Genomic DNA, 19838 nt, shown 5'->3' on the forward strand with positions numbered 1-19838 from the left:
CTCTAAATAGCTACTTCTTCATCTACATAACTAACTCTGAGTTCAGAAGGCAGCTATGAAGGGACATGTGTGTGCGTGCATGTGCAGATTCAGCTCCTGGGGCCTCCAGTTTTGGGTCTCTTTCCTAAGCTTTGTGTACTGGAAAAGCTGGCAAAGCCTGCACTGCCAATATGCATCCACCTGTATGTAATGTACATTACTACACTGTAAACTAGCATGTATGTTAAACCATCTTCAGTAGTGTTTGCTTTGTAGCACAAGCATTTTCTGTCTCCCAAATTCAGAACCCAACAGCTTTGTCATTTGTTTTAAAGATTTTAATTTGTTCTCCAGCGGCAAGTTAATATAATACAAAAATACATATACTACTTTGTAGAGTACCAAAAAAGGAAAGCAAGATGGTCTTTCACTCTGTTCAACGCCTTTATAGCTATTATGTACTGTACAATGTTGCTTCTTGGCAAAATATACTTGGGCAACCACCAGATACGTTTTTCATGACAGGAACTGCACAATGTTTTTCTGCAGCAAAGCATTCCGAGATCAATTCTTCCTTTTGCTTCAGAGTCTTGCTGGCATTATTGAAGGAACACAGCAGGACCAAGAGCAAATGAAATGATAAATGGAGCATAAATATGGGGTAATATGTCAATGGTAACTGAAGGTCTTGTCTAATCATAGTACCCTGAGTAGTCCAAAAGGCTAATTTGCAATAGTCAGTACAATAGCAACCATTTTATACATAAACATGCATCCAGTATTCATGTAAATCAATGGAAAAACAATACAGCAGCCAGCTAAATCATTGGAGCTAACTGCTCTGAAGTTAAATGTAATTAATGTTTTCATTTTCAGCTCTCTAACACAAATGCTGTTTCTCAAATGTAGAAATCCTAGATTGAGCCTGTTTAATGCATTACTAGTAAGAATTTTTTTCCATAAAGTTTCAGATGTATATACCTGATACAGAAATGTAGTTATATGTATTTTGTGTAGTCTCCCGTGGTGGGAGATCCTTAAGTTGTATCTTAGTATTGAGATTTGTTGGTCTGCCCAGACAGAGCTCCACTGTTCAACTGTAATTTCCCCGGTTCTCCAGCATGCTTAGGAGGGGAGCAGCTAGCTGCTTTCGATACTTGCATTCTCCATGTGGAGAATGATGTGGCTGCAGAGGAGTGCCTGTTCACATAATGGCTATCCATGCAAGCAAAAATTCTGGAAAATCGGGGGTCTTAAGTAGAGAGCAAGGAACCTCTTCTCTGCAGTCATGTTGCTCTGCATGCAGAAAATAAAATTATGGAAAGGGAGGCTCTTGCCTCTAGTCTTGCTTGAATGAACCAGGCAGGAACAGAGATATAGGAGTCCTTGAAAATCACAAATTCAACATATTTTTACAAGTTTCAAATAGAAGCATAACACCGAAGCAGAGTACTACTGTCTAGTTATGTTACCTTAGAAAAAAAGCAAATGCTACGAATGGGTAGTTTTCCTTCAATGGCCATATATATATTGGTCTTAGAAGTGCACTGCCAATATTAGGGCTCACTAAGTATTTGAGATTCAAACATGAACACTGTAAAAGACAGTATCACCCACTTGAAAAAATACTGAGGAGCAACTGAATAGTCTTATTCTCACTCTCAGGTACATTATACCATCTTGTAGAATGTTAAGAAATATAAAAACCTTTAAATCTGTAATACCCTGGTATTTATCATGATCTGAAGGGATTAAGACACTAATTGGACACTATATCCCACATAGTACCTCCCGTTCTACTGGCATGGCATAATCTGATAATGTTGTACCAAACAGTGGAAAACTACTAGTGTTACATGGTCTGTTTAGTTAATGTGATCACAACATTCAAAACTAATGGCCAATTATTATGACTAATTAGTTGTAAGTAAAAGAAATAGATGTTCCTGCAATTAATTGATGAGGGGCTCCTTGGGCACCCAACATGCACTTGCCACCTTATCTATTGTAATTAGCTGTGGGAATTTTAGCAGTTCTTGAGCATATGGGCCCTCTCATCGGGAGAAAGGCAGCATAGAAATAAAATAGATACATTAAAATGTAGCTATTAATATGATCTTGGACTGAATCATAACTTGGAATCAATTTATGCACTAGAGCAGTGGTGTCGAACTGTGGCCCTCCAGATGTTCTTGGCCTTCAACTCCCAGAAATCCTGGCCAGCAGAGGTGGTGGTGAAGGCTTCTGGGAGTTGAAGTCCAAGAACATCTGGAGGGCCACAGTTCGACACCACTGCACTAGAGGAAACATTTTCTGTTGCTCCATTTTCTTTCCAGTCATGAAGTTCTTCAAAATTTAATCAGACTTGCAGGTGAAGCCTGTGTTTACCTCCTGACGGCAATAAAATGTCTTTTATCGTTTCAGAGAGTTATGCTTCTAATTACATGTTGTTGTCATCTAGTTCAGGCTTTCATTACCTATGAGGTTTGGTGCTTATAGTGAAATGTCATTGACACTGTAATGAGTGGGAATGATTAGCAGCCCTTGGTTTTTTCATTTATATTGCAAGGTTTCCAAATTATTTTGAAAGAGCAGTTTAGATGGATCTTGAGTTGGATTTTTCAGGTTGTAGGTCATTCACAGTGTGACAGAGTGGCTGAAATCCAGCTAATGCAACTCTGCTATGTGTAAATGGCGATGATGTCATCACCCAGTGACATTAATTTAATTTAAAATTTCCTACCCCCTCTTCAGGTTCCAAGGCCTCCTAGGAATCCCTTTTCCTCTGGGGAAGGGGGAGGCTTTGGGAACACTGGGATGGGGGAAGCCTTTAAGACTGGGACCATCTGCAGCAATTTCCTGATATTAAAGGTGCCCAAAGGCCTTCCAGTCAAAAGGCATCTCTAGGGAACCTCTGAAACTGGAGGGGGGGGGGGTCAGTTTTAAATTAAATGTTGCCAGGTGATATCATCAGTAGTTACATCTTAAACAACTTGACCTGTAATGACAAACTCCCTTTTTAACACTGCAATAGTAGCAAGAATGAATAACTTTTCCATTCCAAGCTGTGCTTTACAGTAATCTAAGGGCTGGTTAAATACAATATGATACAATTCACACAAGCAGTCCCAACATCTGAGGATGCATTTGTGTGAACAAGCATTAAAGTTGAGTTAAGGGACCATTGGATTGCTCTAGCAGCAATTATCAACAATCCTGGGAAATGTGCCCAGTTTGCAGCACTTTATCGGCTACTAGCTATGACATGTAGCACATAAAATGAGTTTAGAGAAAGGCAAACACTTATTTGAGGAGGCTACTAAAGTTGTGAATAATACAATGAATTGGCCTTCCCTGGCAATGTAGTGCACAGACACATCCATTTGAAAAACATTCAACACAAGGTATACTATTTACCCTGAGGTGAAGGTAGTAATGTTGCTGGTTTTCTATCACCTATAATCTGCTCCACAAATCTCTGGATCAGCAGAAATCATTATCAGAATCAAGTCTCTCTCCATACAAATTACAGAGATCAGATGCCTTCATTTCATGGCACAAAAACATACCAGCATGTTGGATGGAATGAGTAGAATATCCATCTGGATGTGCACAAAGAATTTAAATGGTGACAGCTAGAGATGACAATGTCACAGAAGTGCTACTTGTGACTAACCCCTTGCTAAATTTTTCTCAAGTCTGTTAAACACTTCCTATGTAGACACATGCATGTTTATGCTAATATCCCAATGGGAACATCACAGTGCAAACTGACTTGGCTGAGCTGATACTTTCAGACAGCTGTAAACAGTAATCCTGACATACAGGCAATATGTTTTGCTTCATTCCAGGTTTTAGGTCTGTAACACACGCTGCATGATCAATCTGTTTGCTTTATAAAAATACCAGATGGAGTCTGAAAACGCATCCTGGATAGCGTAGCATGGGGCAATGTAGTTAGAAACAACCCATGTTTTGTCAGATGGAACAAATCTATCTTGCTATGCTGCTGGTTTCTGGTGATCTCAGTTTTTACAATATGAATTTGAAATGGGCTGCATGTATGACTTTTCCTCCTTTTCACTTTATGTGCTGTACAACAAGCCCTCTTAGTGATCAGTCTAAGACAAACCATTCTAGTAGCTGCTTACAATATTCATTTTACCAGTTTGGAAGCCTGATATCTGGTAGTCATTGTGGGCTAGACAATACTATAATGTAAAATATGAAGAACTGTCTCTGTACAAACTATTTGAAGAATATGTGTTTTCAAGCTTTTCATATTTGAACCAGGCTGTGAACTTGTACAGATACTGCAATTCAGTTTTATGCCTGCAGATTTTCCAAAGGAACAGTGTGGAGTTCTAGTAGAAATCAACTAACTTAAATAACGGCTGAGCATGGCATAGCAAGTGGTACTACACCAGCACCTCAACCTGATATACTAGTCCTTTGAGCATACAGTCTATGTATTCTACATGGCAGTAACAGCTGTTATGCTGGGTATGATAATAATCCTTAGAACTGCAGAGCTTGAAGGGACCCTATGGATCATCAACTCCAGCCCCTGTCAAGGAGGCACAGTGAGGAATTGAACTCCTAACCTCTGGTTCCACAGCCAGAGACCTAAACCACTGAGCTATCTAGCACTTAGTGTTTTATTCATCAAGAATTCTTAACCTGCAGAAAATCTCATGTGGGTTTGACTGCTACATTTGTAAAATTGAATTGAATGTCTTAATTATACAGATTAAAAATATAATATATTGGGTGTGTTGTAACAGAATGTGAATTATAAGACTATTTAAAATATATTCATGATCTATCCTATGCACACATAACCAAAATAATTAAAACAGGATGGCAATATTCTGTCAGTTGATCAAACCTGTTCTTGCTACCTTGAACTCCTTAGAGATAAGGTGGAGTACATCGTAAAAAAAAAGTTTACAGTGCTATCCTATAGAATGGCTGAAATCCTGTTGCAAGTCACAACTAGACTAGGCTCATTAAATCAGTGGAAATTTGGTGAGTCAATTCTAGATGGTTCACTAATTCAACAAGCCTATTTTAGTTGCAACTTACTATGCTAAGCAATAGGATTTCAAGCAATGTCTGTTGAGAAGTAAGCCACTCTAAATTCAATCCCACACATGTCTACTCAGACAGAACTTTCACTGGGAATGTAACTCTATCTGTACTATAAACTATCTAAAGTGCTTGTTACTGCTTGTATACAATAACAGATTTGTAAAATAAATATTTATGTGTAACACAAATACTTTAAAGAAGCTGCAGATGCTAAACAATCTTTTTCTTGCATAAGTATATATTGCAAACATAAGTATATGCAGCAACAAAGTCATCAACACACACATGCAGTTATTGAGATTTCTTTAATCACATGACAGTCCTAGTTTTCAATTAAAGTTGTGGTCTCACAGGTGTATAGCAGGTGGTGATGGGTTAAGATTATGTACATCTTTCTCCCATATGGGGACAGAGGAGGTGTGCTATTTGTTTCTCTATAACCAAGACAATTAAGTAGCTACAGAAAGGGAGGCACCTCATCCCTACATCTTCACTAACCACCAGTATCAACCCAATCCAAAACCATACACTTCTATTGGAAGCTTCACTGCTCACAGAAACCAGCAGAATCTGTTTCCAGTGTAATACAACTGAGGTTGAAAAGTGCAAGAGCCATTATCATATCTAGGTTACATTTACATTGTCTTTGCCAACATCAAACATGTGGACATGTGGAAGTGCATCACTATGTCGCAGCCACACCCATTATGGGTCCGACTTATGTTCTATTTGAATCTAGCTTCTCAGCTGTGTGCTCAAATCTCCCTTCCTTCTCAAAAAGTTAGTGTCAGGAAAGTAAAAGCCACCATTTCCACAAAGTGATGCTAAGAGCCATATTTAAACTGTATATTCTAAATTTTATTGAAAAAAATCCCTTACAAGCTATATTTATTTGTAATAAATATGTTCCAGGGAGTTTAGAATTCCAGATTTTCATTTGAACTTACATATATCTTTAATATATGCTGGTAAGTCTTAAAGAGAGCCTTACATAATTATTGTATCACAATGTATGGGGACAGAGGTGTGCTATTTGTTTCTCTATAACCAAGACAATTAAGTAGCTACAGAAAGGGAGGCACCTCATCCCTATTCAGCATATTCCATTCAGCAATGGAAGCTTTTCCTTTCCCTCTAATTATTTCCCAGTCAGAACAGAAATATGAAATAATCCAAAGACTATGCTATGGAAACCAGTGACTGGAAAATGCCTATATACTGTATGTGGTGTAAAACCATGTGCTATTGCACAGAAAGTTTTTAAACATCCCAACTCATGTTCTGGCACTTTTGGTGATTGAGCCTGCAAAGGTTTTTCACATCAATTCAAAGGATGAGGGCTCGGACCTTTCCAATTCATCCTCTTGCAATTGTAATGATGTACTCACAGAGACATTATGCCACCTCATTTTTAAAGAACCTTCCCACCCCAAAGAATCATGAATAAAACTCTATTTACTTGGTCACAGAAAAGGAAAAAACTCTTAGTGCTACTGTAGCTGCAGAGTTCCATCACAGAGCCATGTTTATATTGTACTGTGCCCATAAAAGCAATGTAAACTGATCACAAAGCTGATTTTGAAAACGGCAATATCTGTTCCTTAGCTGTGCCCTTGAGTGAGACATACATTTTTCTCATTTAGTCTCTTAGCAAATCTGATCACTTATATTATGTAAACAACATACTGTAAAATGTGACACATTAAATGTATGTAATTCCATTGGACACAGCATGCACGCAAAGGCACTGATAAAAGCATTGTTTGTGAAACTGCCATTTCCTTGGCTTCAGAACTTTCTGAAATTGTAAAGCTGGTTTTAAAACTGATCCTTCAAAAGTATCCTGAAAGACTAGATAACCTTAGTGACTATGTCTCTGCAAGGCCTATTTGGCTTTTTAATAAATATAGTCAGAGGAATAATAAATAGTATGAGCATGAGTGCAACATGATAATACACATTGCCTCATATACAGCAGCAGGGTAATGATGAGGAATGCAGCAGTTCAAGGATAGTAAATCAAATTGAGACAAGAGTAGTGTAAATTTAAAAAGCCTATTACAGGCACAAACTTAGGTTAAGCTTTAAGTCTAGCATTCTCAATATTGACAAACATTTCTATTAAAGTTGTATAACTAAATAGTAAGCTATTGCACATTTACAGTTTCACAAAACATTACCTTGAGCATGGTTAACTGCATACCCTTGACGAACACACATATAAATTAAGTGTGGACTTTTTTTCCTGCTTTTCCATGAAGATACAAAGTATAGTCTACCTATAAGTAGGTAGTCAGTATGTAAGAAGGGAGGAGAGTAGTGATGTTAGTACCAAGCAAAACCTTTTCCAAGTTTACCCAAGTTATCTGCAATCAGTTCAGAATTACAACTGTGTTGCTAACTCAGCTAGACATAATAACGTGATCCACTCATTATACCCAGCCTACCTAACAAACTGATCCAAGTTGACAGTCCATTTCCAGGAATAAAGGTATCTTGCAGGTAGTAATCAGAAACAAGAGAAAGATTTAAGAACTGCTGCAAGAGCATGTTCATGCTATACATATACTCACCTGAGCTATCAATGCCGCTGCAAAAACGGCTTTTTTTCTGAACTGTGTTATCCTGTGTTCCTGCTTTGCCAACATATGATTTTCTTGACTTCCCTTTTGTATTTTAACAATATTTTGGAATGTGTTAAAACATTCTTTTACACACATGACAACAGGTCATCAAGCAATGATACGAAGACAGCTGAATTAGGTCTTGAAATATCTTCTGGACAGATCCACACAGCAGTGGACTGGAGCAGCTGTTTGATGAATGCTGATGTTATGGAGGAGTCCTTCAGCCTCTCATCAACAATAACAAACTACCCATAAAAAAAAAGACCACATCAGCTTGAAAACCAAATACAAGTTAATTTATTTTTTAAAGTGTCTTACCACCTAAATAGCATGCATAGCCTGATGTAGAAAAGATTACAAAAGAGAGAATTTAAGAGAGGAGCCACCAAACATTTTAAAAATAACTTACTTTGAAAATCCAGGCTTTCTATTTTTACTTGGATGCTCTTAAGTTTCATTTTCCATAGTTAGTGCGGGATTGCTCATACCTTTGAAACAAAATAATGCTTTTGAGTAATCATTCTTTGTTGTTTTCTCTTAAAAGGGCGATCAGCCTACTTCTTCAAGTTGTTACTGATACTTAGTTTTACACATAACTACTCTAAAAGAGGCGAAATTCAAACAGCAACAGATACTGCCTAAAATAATAGAAATTTCAGTAATGATTTGAATGATCATATCTGGCAATATGTTTGGCTAACTGGAATGAAAATTTCATTCTGCGTTAATGTAAATGAAAACCATTGCCACACTAGCATATAATCCAAAAAGGCTGTATCCAATGTTGTAACTGTATCAGAGTGCAAGGGGCAGGAAAATAGTTAGAGATCAGAAGCTTCCATTGTCAAATAATAAATCATAGCTTAGTGTGTCATCAAACCTTAAACTATGGTTAACATCTACTTTTTAAAATTCATGCAAGTCAGCTTCATAACCTGTGATAAACCAATTTGCTATGTTTGAAGAATAATGAAATACAGAATAACAAAACCAAATAACTCAAAATGACATAACTTAAAATGGAAGTAATCACTTCCCAACACTTCTTGCCACCATGACAGAGAAGAGAGTGAGTGAATCCAAGAATACTGTTGCTTTTTCCCCTAACACTAAACTATGGTTTACTCTTATATCAGAACTGGCCCTGACAGACATTCTGGAATGGAATCATTAAGAACATATTTGCAACCCACCATGGAAGCCTTTTTCACTGTAGTGTAAAATGGGACATTGGCTTATCTCTATGAAGACCTATTCTGCTCTGCAGAGGAGACATCCAGGAATGTTAATTCCTTTCTTCACACAGCTCAATCCTGCCTGGACTGGATTGAGAAAGGAATTAAGCCATTTTTGGATGTCTCCTTCTCCGTAGACCAGAATAGACCTTCACAGAGGTAAGCTAATGCCTCATTTTATATTGGATGGCTCCTTCCCACAGGCCAAGAGACATGGTCAAATTAAATAAAAACATTTACAAAACCTACAAGAAGAACGTTGAGCTATCTGAAGGCTTTACACTTCATGCATTGAGTACTTTATTGCTTTATAGCCAATTAGGTTGTTTGCAACAGCATAGATTAAACCAGTCTTAAAAATATTATTTGGCATCTAATATATATAAAATAAAATAAAATAAAACCATCATCATCATCGTTCTCAATTTTATGCATTGTGGAAAAATATATGAAAAAAGCATGCAAAAGGTGATGTTAGTGGGGCTGCTACTGATAATTCATAGGTATCAGACAATAAGATTCCCTGGGGAGATTTAAATTACTAGCAAGAGATACCTTTTATCTCTTCTTTCACATGTGGGAAAACGGATCCCTGTACAATAGCAAACGAGAACCAACTAGATGACTGTAACGAGCTAGTTTGCTTCAGTGATAATGATTCTGTTCTGGTTGTGCTGGACAGCCAAAATGCCTCTTTTGCTTTCTTGTTTCTTTATGTATTTTTATTGTTTTGTCTCTGTGATTTTAATACCTTGCACTAACCTTTTTTTGTAATGTGATGTAACTCTTTTCTTTAAGATGTAGTACATTTCAGTTCCTTCTTAAATATAATCCAGCCTATTCACAGCCTATCTGCTTGGTTCACGTACCAGAGATTTCCCCAGTTAAGGAAGAAGGCTTGGGATTCTTTCTGGTTTTGTTTATTGAACCTCCTAGATCCAGGGGACAAAATCCTCACAGCTTTTGTATAAGCAGAGTTATCTGCACTTTGGATGGATGAGGGAGATAGAGGTGATAGCAGCTATTAGTTCTAGCTGACATAAATGTAAGCCCCACATTATCTATTTTTCACAAAAGCTGGTCAATATTCTTAATTATGTCAGAAGCAATCCAATCATGCTTCAGGAGTGGAAGGATCAACCAATGAGTTCCGTTGTTTCCCAGGAGACACCTAAATGTGTTCACAGTCCTCATATTCTTTGGGAAGGCTTCTTCTAAACAGGAAACCCCCTCTGTGGGGCGTCTTGTGATTGAGGAGGAAATTACTTCACTCCTGTATGAAGCATATACTTCCCCTCTCCTGCCATCATGATCATAATCTCCCCCAGTCCATATTTTGCTTTCTACATTACTTTGCAAAAAGAAAAAGACTGAATTTCCACAAGCGCTGACAAAGCAAGGTACTTGCTTTCATTATTACTCATCATCAAGGCTGGGGCAATGAGCAACACACAAGAAGATTCTGCTGTTATTTCGAATCCATAATTAGAGTCAACAGCTGGGATTCCCCTTCCCAAGCAGAATGCTACAGCAAGTGGTGGCAAACAGAATGAAAAGTGGAATTCCTACTCTGGCCTTCTATCAGTAATTAGAAGCAGCAGTGGAGATTTCCAGATGCTCAGATAACATTTAAGCACCAGATGACATTCACTGTCCTAGATGGGATGGCAGGCAGACCACAAAGAAGGATCACCAGAGTTACCAGCAAGGATCTGTCTTCTCACGCTACTCTGATCAGAACCAATAGCAGGGATTCCAGCACTGGAAGAAGCTGCACTTCCAAGAACTACTTATTCATGATTATTTTCTTAAGCTAAGATTTCTGAATTCAACATGAGGTAAGTCATAAGTATGGATTGTGGAAATTAAATGTAATTAAGCTGTTTTTCCAATACAAGGAAACTCTGCTCAGAGTGGTCGCATAGACCAGATGGGCTGGATACAAATAAAATAAAATAAAATAAAATAAAATAAAATAAAATAAATAAATAAAAGCTGGAGAGTTTGAACAATTTAATAAGTTGGGATTTTAAAAATGTGCCCCCATTTTAATCTTGCCATAAGGTTTATTACTTCCTGACTATTATCTTGCTCCTTTATTTTAAAAGTTATTTTATTTTAGTTGCAAATGTTACCCTTAATAGTCTAGAAAACAACCATGAAAAATCTCAGTAAAGGAAAAGTGCTAATCTCTTACCAAGCTTGTTCTTTTCAATGTTTGCATTGGTTTCTGTCCAGGATTGAGTGTCAGTAAGGAGGTGGCTTTGGGAGTCTCGTAATGGTTTGGCAGGAAAATGAGGATTATTCTCACTGTTAAAAATGATGAAATATTAAAACAGAAGCAAGGATATCACTGCACTATTATAAGAATATCACATTTGAGGTTAGAAGAAAAAAATTCATTAGAGATATGCCACTCTTTCTCCTCTAAGTATTCCAGCCCCTTGGTGTTTGTATTTGCATTTCTGTCAATATATTTTCATATATATAGTTAAATATAACCATAGTTTGCTATATTAAACATATGTTAATTAACATATATTACAGTGGTGCCTCGCTTAACGAGCACACCGTTTAATGACGAATCCGCATAGCAATGCGTTTTTTGCGATCGCTAATGCGATCGCATTGCGATGTTTTAGGTGGCAAAACATCGCATTGCGATGATTGGTAAGCGTTTCGCTTACCAATCTTCGCATTGCAATGTTTAGAAAACAGCTGATCGGTGGTTCCAAAATGGCCGCCGGATCAAAAAAATGGCCGCCCGCAGCGTTTTCATGCCGATTCCTCACTTATCGAGGCGGTGAAAATGGCGGCCCTATGGAGGATTCCCGCTTAGCAGTGAGTTTTTCCCCAATAGGAATGCATTAAACGGAGTTTAATGTGTTCCTATGGGTCCCCCCCCCCCGCATAGTGACGAATCCGGATAGCGACGTTAATCCTGGAACAGGTTAACATCGCTATGCGGGGCACCACTGTATATGGGACAGATTACTATTTTCTGCTGTAGTAAGCGAGGAGATAAACTTTCATCCTTGTATTATTATTAATTTCTTTAAGCAACTTGGAAAGGTTTTAAAGATGTTCATCTTACATACATTGCTTAAAAACAAGTTATCTCACATAAGGTGAAAACAGCTACATTTATCTCACCCTTGGAAGAGAACTGATATAATTATCAATATGTTCAAAACTATGTTTCATTTTATTACTGATACAATCAAGAGATTTCTGTTGTTTGGTATTATGTCAGCTGGCATTACCATAGATGAAGATGAGAAAAGTTAGACCTCTGAAGTGAGGTATGGAATCATCTTTACCTAATTATCTTAGCATATGAAAGGACCTGTGACTTTTCCATGGTATTTGTTATTGATTATAATGATATAAAAAGCTACTATTCAAGGGTTCAGCCTTCACAGGCTCAATACAGAGTTATCACATGAACAGTGGCTTTCATAAGACACTGTACTCTATACACACATTCATGGAATACTGTATAGTAACAATAGTTAAACTTATTTTATTTACTGCATGTGGTCTAAAACCATCTACAATACAAAAATGACACCTGAAACAAAAAGAGCCCTGTTTATGATATTCTAATGCCCAAACATAACTTCTCACTAGGTGAACATACCATTTGATCAGTGTAAACAGATCACAAGGAAATAAAACAATGCGCTTTGATAATTTTTAATTCTATCAATTGTCTTGTAAGATGGAAAGCTAGCAGTGGTTCATGCAAAGCAATGCTCAAAAACACTAGTTTGGGCTTGTTTGTAATGTATGTGACATAAGTAGAGTAAGAGAGAAGTAAGCTACAGGTCTGCCATACATTAAGATGGAAGGCGCACCACAGAATAATCACAATTATTATACTATTAATATCATACATTTTCTTATCACAATCTAGCATTCTATATACTGCATATATTTGAATGTGTGCAAATGCATCAGCAATGTTGTCTTTCTGTTAAACTAAGTTTTTTTTTCTAATACTGAAGATGAACTCTAAGTATGTCAGTAGATAGAGCTGTATTCATGCATTGTAAACCACTGGTTCTTAACCTTGAGTTACTCAGGAGTTTTGGACTGCAACTCCCAGAAGCCTTCACCACCAGCTGTCCTGACTGGGGTTTCTGGGAGTTGCAGTTCAAAAGCATCCGAGTAACAAAGGTTAAGAACCACTGTTGTAAACCACAGTTTATGACTCTGTTTCTATGCCAATATACATTTACACATGGACATACAAATCTGTGTCTAGTACTAAGCAATGAACAACATACAAAAAGCAACATAAGCAGCAAATAAATATGGGCTTACTTTTTGTTTGCAGCACAGTGTCCTGCAGGAGTAGAAGCTTGTTCAAGATCTTGATTAACGAGGCAAGTAGGAAAGGAACACCCATCACCTAAGCTAAACGGTGCAAATAAGATTCCACAGAACAAAAATTGAAACTTTTGATGTAAGAATTAGCTTCAAAATATGAATGTGCTCCCCATTATTTGGGATTAACAACTGTCTTCCAAATATAGCTCCTACCTGGTAAATATTGGCAACAGCCAATATTTTTTCTCATCTCCAAAGACCTGTCTTAGATTTTTGCTGAAGCCCAGGCTGAAGCCATTCTTATCTGTCCCATGTCGAAAAACAGGAGCTCGGAATGCCTCTTAAAAAAAAGATATTAATATTTCTTAATCCATATAAAGCAACACAACTCAAGAGAGAGAATAGATTATTAATAAAATGAAACAGTATTTACCTAATGTTGACTTGTTTTTGCTGACTAACCAACAATGATATCCAAAGAGAGAGGACAAGCTGACAGAGAACATGGCTGCAGCAAAGAATAAAAACATGATATGGAACTTGGCTTGAGTATCAGGAAGGCCATTCTATAAAGAAAGAAAACAACAGTTGTTGGAATGCAGTGAAAGACAAATAGTACATATACTGTACATCTATAAATATATTTTAAAATCACCAAATATTATACACATAATTTGTTTATCTGTCACATGCAATTCATTTCAGAAGTATAAGAAAGGGAACATTTTAGGTATGTTTGGTGCCATGGAATACTGTACTGATTTATTAGTAGGTTTACAGAATTACTAGAAGACTTGTACAGTAGTGCCCCGCATGACGACGATAATCCATTCCAGGAAAATTGCTGTTAAGCAAAATCATCGTCATGTGAAAAACAATTCCCCATTGGAATGCATTGAAACCCATTTAATGCGTTCCAATGGGGAAATTACCTCGTCGTCCAGCGAATATTGCCTATGGGGAAGCCATTTTCCGAGCACCGATCAGCTGTTAAAATGACTGCCCTTCGAAGCATGGGTCTGGAAAACACACGGCAGCCATTTTGCAGAGCCGGAAAAATTGTCATTTTGTGAACAAACGGTTTGCAAAACAAGGACCTAATCATCGTCAAACGAAAATCCACCATAGGAAACATTGTTTTGCGATCGCTATAGCAATAGCAAAAAAGTCATCGTCATGATTTTGTCGTTCTGCGGGGTTGTCATCATGTGGGGCACCACTGTAAATCTAGAGGAACTGGTGTATCTGTTGACCTATGAAGATATATATCAGGAATTTTTATTTTATACAATGATGCCAAGGATCCTTCTGAGAAATACAGACAGTTCGAAACCACCCACCAGAAAAAAAGTAAACTGAGTTACAAATATGCCAGCCAGCTCAACTGACATATGCTTAACTGATCTCTCTCTCTCTCCCTCTCTATCTATCTATCTATCTAATGTTATTTCTATTCAAAAAGGAACTTAAGGTAGCTTTATTACAGTTTTATATTATCCTTAATCATGATATGCTACCTTAAGCATCATTTTTTAAAAAAAGTAATGGAGAGACAACAATTACCATATTTTTGCACCATAAGACGCACTTCCCCGAAGGCAGCAATTTCGTTGCCGCTGGCCCCGTGGGGGAGCGTCGCAAGGGTCCAGGTGAACTTTCCAGGACCCTTGCGAGGCTCCCCCACCCCCCACGGGGCCAGCGCCGGCAAAATCACCACCTTCCAGGTGGGGGGGAACGTCGCAAGGGTCCTGGAAGCTCACTCAGACCCTTGCGATGCTCCTCCCACCCCCGCACGGGACCAGTGCCAGCGAAATCGCCAGCTTCTGGGAGTGTTTGGAAGCTTGGGGAGCCTCCAAACACTCCCAGAAGCTGGCGATTTTAACCCCGTGGCCCGTGGGGGGGGGAGCGTGGCAAGGGTCTGAGGGAGCCTTCCAGGACCCTTGCCACGCTCCTCCCAACCCCGTACGGGGCCAGCACCGGCGAAATCGCCAGGTTCTGGGAGTGTTTGGAGGCTTGGGGACCTTCCAAACACTTACACAAGCTGGGGATTTTAACCTCCTGGCCCCATGGGGGGGTGGGGGGAGCATGGCAAGGGTCTGAGGGAGCCTCCCAGGACCCTTGCCATGCCCCCCCGCACAGGGACAGCAGCGGCGAAATCACCAGCTTCTGGGAGTGTTTGCAGGCTCCCCAAGCCTCCAAACACTCCCAGAAGCTGGCGATTTTAACCCCCCTGGCCCCGTGGGAGGGAGGGGGGAGCGTGGCAACGGTCTGAGGGAGCCTCCCAGGACCCTTGCCATGCTCCCCCCCTGCACAGGGCCAGCACTGGCGAAATCGCCAGGTTCTGGGAGTGTTTGGAGGCTTGGGGAGCCTCCAAACACTCCCAGAAGCTGGTGATTTTACCCCCCCTGGCCCCGTGGGGGGGTGGGGGTAGCGTGGCAAGGGTCCGAAGGAGCCTTCCAGGACCCTTGCCACGCTCCCCCCACCCCCGCACAGGGCCAGCGCCAGCAAAATCGCCAGTTTCTGGGAGTCTTTTGCAATCGCAAAACAATGGTTCCAATGGGAGAAATCCGCTTTACGTTGATTAGGAGCCTGTTTTTTCTGGTTCCGCAAAATGGCTTCCCTCCCTTCTCAAAATGGCTGCTTTACAGCTCCGCAAATTGGCTTCCCTCCCTCCTCAAAATGGCTGCTTTCCGGATGGAAGCTTCACTTTACAGCGATTTTTAACAGCTGATCAGCAGTTCTGTATGGGCAATCTTCGCTGGACGATGAGGTATTTCCCCCATTGGAATGCATTGACCGGTTTTCAATGCATTCCAATGAGGATTTATTTATTTTTTTGCTTGACAACGATTTCACTTAACAGCGATTTTGCTGGAATGCATTATCGTCGTCAAGAGGGGCTCCACTGTGTTTTGTTATCACAGACCACACAGAGTTTAAACGGGCCCAAAAAGGCTATAAATAGGAGAAAATAATTTGAGGAGAAAAAGTAAAGATTGGGGATGGGTACTGTGGCCGGAGGCCGAATGAGGTAGAAAGGAAATATTTCTGATGATAATGAATTTGATCTAAAAGTTTAAAGGAAAAAAGATTGATAACAGGAAGGAATCAAGAAATAAACTCTCTCTTTTACTCAAAGAAGCAGAACTATGAGGCTCTCAATGCAACAGGTGAAAGAAACTGGAAGGGGAGCCTTTGTGCCAAGGTACTTATACGAGGGGGGAGGGGCCTTATTCTAATGTTTTTTGCTACTGCAGAAGCTCTAGAGCTTTCTGATGAGACTCCACGCAGATGTGGATCACAAAGAAGAACTGAATGCAACTTAACTGGCACCCAACTTAGCTAACTACATTGTAGCTCTTTCTTTCTTTCTTTCTTTCTTTCTTTCTTTCTTTCTTTCTTTCTTTCTTTCTTTCTTTGATTTGATTTGATTTGATTTGATTTATATCCTGCCCATCTGGTCTGGTCGACCACTCTGGGTGGCTTCCAATAAAAATATACAATAGACCATAGAAATTTAACAAACAGACAATGAGACATGCAATAATAAAACAAAAAATAAATAGAAGGAGAAAGAAGAAATTAAGTACTGACAGGAGGGAAGGCCTGAACATACAACCATGTCTTTAGTTGGCTCTTAAAGGTGCCCAGTGGAGGGGCCGCACGAATCGCTGGAGAAGGTTATTCCAGAGGCGAGGAGCCACCGCTGAGAAGGCCCGGTTTTGTGTACTTTCCTTCCGGGCCTCCCTCAGCATTAGGCTCCTCAGCCTCACCTCCTAGCTCATGCGGGTGATCCGAGTAGAACTAGGTGGGAGTAGGTGTTCCGCCAAGTATCAAGGTCCTAAACCATTTAGGGCCTTGTATGTAAGCATTAACACTTTGAAGTCAATGCGGAAACGGATGGGCAGCCAGTGCAACATGGCCAGAATAGGAGAAATATGATGGTGTTTTCTCACTCCAGTAAGGAGTCTGGCTGCTGCATTCTGCACCACCTGAAGTTTCCGCATCAGCTTCAAAGGAAGCCCCACGTAGACCGCGTTAGTTATCTAATCTAGAGATTACGAGCGCATGTACTAAGGTAGTGAGCGCCCCCGTGTCGAGGTAAGGTCGCAGCCGGGCAATCCGCCAAAGGTGGAATAAGGCGGTGCGGACTATTGACGCCACCTGCGATTCCATGGTGAGCGTCGGGTCCAGGTGTACCCCCAGGCTGCAGACCCCACTCTTCGTGGCCAGGGCCGCCCCCCCAAACATGAGGGGGCCGCCGAAGCCACCATCCACAGGGCCGCCCACCCTCAGAACTTCCGTCTTGTCCGGGTTCAGCCTCAGCCCGTTCTCCCGCATCCACTGCAGTACGGCCTCCAGGCAGCACTGAAGGGACAGGACAGCATCACCTGCAGTTGGTGAAAAGGAGATGTAGAACTGGGTGTCATCAGCATATTGATGACACGATGCTCCACACCCCCTGATGACCCCACCCAGCGGCCTCATATAGATGTTAAACAGCATTGGGGAAATAGTCGACCCCTGTGGAACCCCACAATTGAGGCTCCACAGGGCCAAAATACTCTCCCAAGCTGCACTCTCTGGGGGCGGTCCTCCAAGAAGGAGCGGAACCAGGCAAGGGCCAGGCCACCGATATCCAACTCGGAGAGCCTCCCCAGGAGGATACCGTGGTCGACGGTATCGAAGGCCGCCGAGATGTCAAGGAGGACCAACAGAGACATTTTGCCCCTGTCAGCCTCCCTCAACAGGTCATCATACAGGGCGACCAATGCCGTCTCTGTACTGTGGTACGGCCTGAAGCCTGACTGAAATGGATCCAGGGCATCTGTTTTGTCCAAATGTTCTTGAAGCTGGTCAGCCACCGCCCTCTTGACCACTTTGCTCATGAAAGAAACATTGGCGACGGGCCTGTAATTGCCAATTTCGTCCGCCGCCAAACTGGATTTCTTTCTTATGGGCCTAATGAGTGTCTCCTTGAGGGCAGAAGGAAGCCTACCCTCAAGGAAAGACCCATTTATTATTGCAGTGGCCCATTCTGTTGTTATCGGCCTGGCTGCTTTGATTAGCCAGGCCGGGCAAGGGTCCAAGTAGGAGGTGGTGGCTCAACAACGATCAAGCACCCTGGCCACAGAATCAGGCGTGACAGGCTGAAAGTTGTCAAAAGTTACCGGGCAAGACGGAGCGCTGGACATCTCTGCTCGACTCACTGTATTCAAAATAGGAGAGAGCTCCCGGCAGATGGTCTCCACTTTAGATTTAAAGAAGGCTGCAAACTGGTCAGGTGAAAAACTAGGGGGAGGCCTATCACCTGAACCAGTTCCGGATAGGTCACGCACTATACGAAATAATTCCGCCTGCTGATTTGACGCTTCGCTTACCCAGTTAGCGAACAAAGATCGACATGCAGCCTTTACCTTATTCAGGTAAAGGTTAGCTGCAACCTTAACAGCTATCCAATTACAATCCGTCGGGTTCTTCCTCCATCTACGCTCTAGCCTTCTCATACGCTTCAGCGCCCGAAGGTCCTGGTTAAACCAGGGCGCCGGGCGAGCTCTACGACGGAGAAGGCGTTTAGGCGCGATCGTGTCTATGGCCCTGGTCGCAGCGGTGGACCAGCTATCAACCAGAGCCTCGACAGGAGCGCTAGCCAGGTCAGCCGTAACACCTCTCATGGCATCCTGGAATCCAACAGGATCCAGTAGCCTTCGAGGGCGGACTGTGACAATAGGTCCCTGCTCCCTGCGAGGGGGGAGAGCCACTGTGAGGTTACATTTTATCAGGTGGTGATCTGACCATGACAAGGGGACCGACACTAGGTTGGTCACCATCAGACCACACTCACTCCAACTGGTGGAAAAGCCAGGTCCAATGTATGACCACCCACGTGGGTGGGGCCATTGACATGTTGGGACATGTTCAAGGAAGCCATGGTTTCCAGGAACTCAAGAGCTGGCCCCGAAACCTCTGCACGTTGAAATCACCCAAGACCAAAAGCCTCGGGGATCCCAACTGTGCCGCGGAGACAAAGTCGGCCAGCTCCGGAAGAGAAGTGGCTGGGTTGCGGGGAGTGCGGTAGCCCAGCTTCCAACCTTTTTCCCATCTCCAACTACACCTCTGGAGCTCAAACTTCATTCTCTTGATGTTAGAAGGGTCCTTGCCTTCTACCTACACTGCACCAAGTCCATCCGACGCTCTCTGAGTCTCTTCTTATGTTACCACGGACCACGCAAAGGTGCTCCTGCTTCTTCTTAATCAGTATCACGGTGGATTGCTCAGCTCATTCACCTAGCTTACCAGCTGGGCAAGAAACCCCATCCAGAGGGCTTAAAGGCACATTCCACCAGAGCGGTTTCCACCTCGACAGCCCTATTTAAAGGTGTCCAACTGCAGAACATTTGCAAAGCAGCCACCTGGGCTACCCCTCTGACGTTTACCAGACACTGCCAACTGGATGTCAGAGCCAGAAATGATGCAGCGTTTGGACACGCGATACTGTCATCTATGATACCGTGACGGCCCTCCTGCCGGTGAGTACAGCTTGCTATTCACCCATTTGTGTGCATTCACAGAG

General features: G+C 41.3%; 1 protein-coding gene across 3 annotated transcripts in view; it reads right to left on the bottom strand.

Moving 5' to 3' along the window:
• Window positions 1-5356: 5356 nt before the first annotated feature.
• Window positions 5357-19838, bottom strand: part of ZDHHC2 (zDHHC palmitoyltransferase 2) — a 53988-nt gene continuing 39506 nt past the window's right edge. For all 3 annotated transcript variants that reach the window (XM_073001322.2, XM_020791459.3, XM_078394643.1), the window contains exons 8-13: window positions 13698-13830; window positions 13478-13604; window positions 13259-13351; window positions 11130-11242; window positions 8107-8185; window positions 5357-7942 (exon numbers count right to left, since the gene is read on the bottom strand). In XM_073001322.2, coding sequence (XP_072857423.1) covers window positions 8145-8185; window positions 11130-11242; window positions 13259-13351; window positions 13478-13604; window positions 13698-13830 — 507 coding nt within the window. In that variant the 3' untranslated portion in view covers window positions 5357-7942; window positions 8107-8144. The remainder of the gene's footprint in view (window positions 7943-8106; window positions 8186-11129; window positions 11243-13258; window positions 13352-13477; window positions 13605-13697; window positions 13831-19838) is intronic.

This window comes from Pogona vitticeps, chromosome 5 (genome assembly GCF_051106095.1).
Source record: "Pogona vitticeps strain Pit_001003342236 chromosome 5, PviZW2.1, whole genome shotgun sequence".
NCBI lineage: Eukaryota > Metazoa > Chordata > Lepidosauria > Squamata > Agamidae > Pogona > Pogona vitticeps.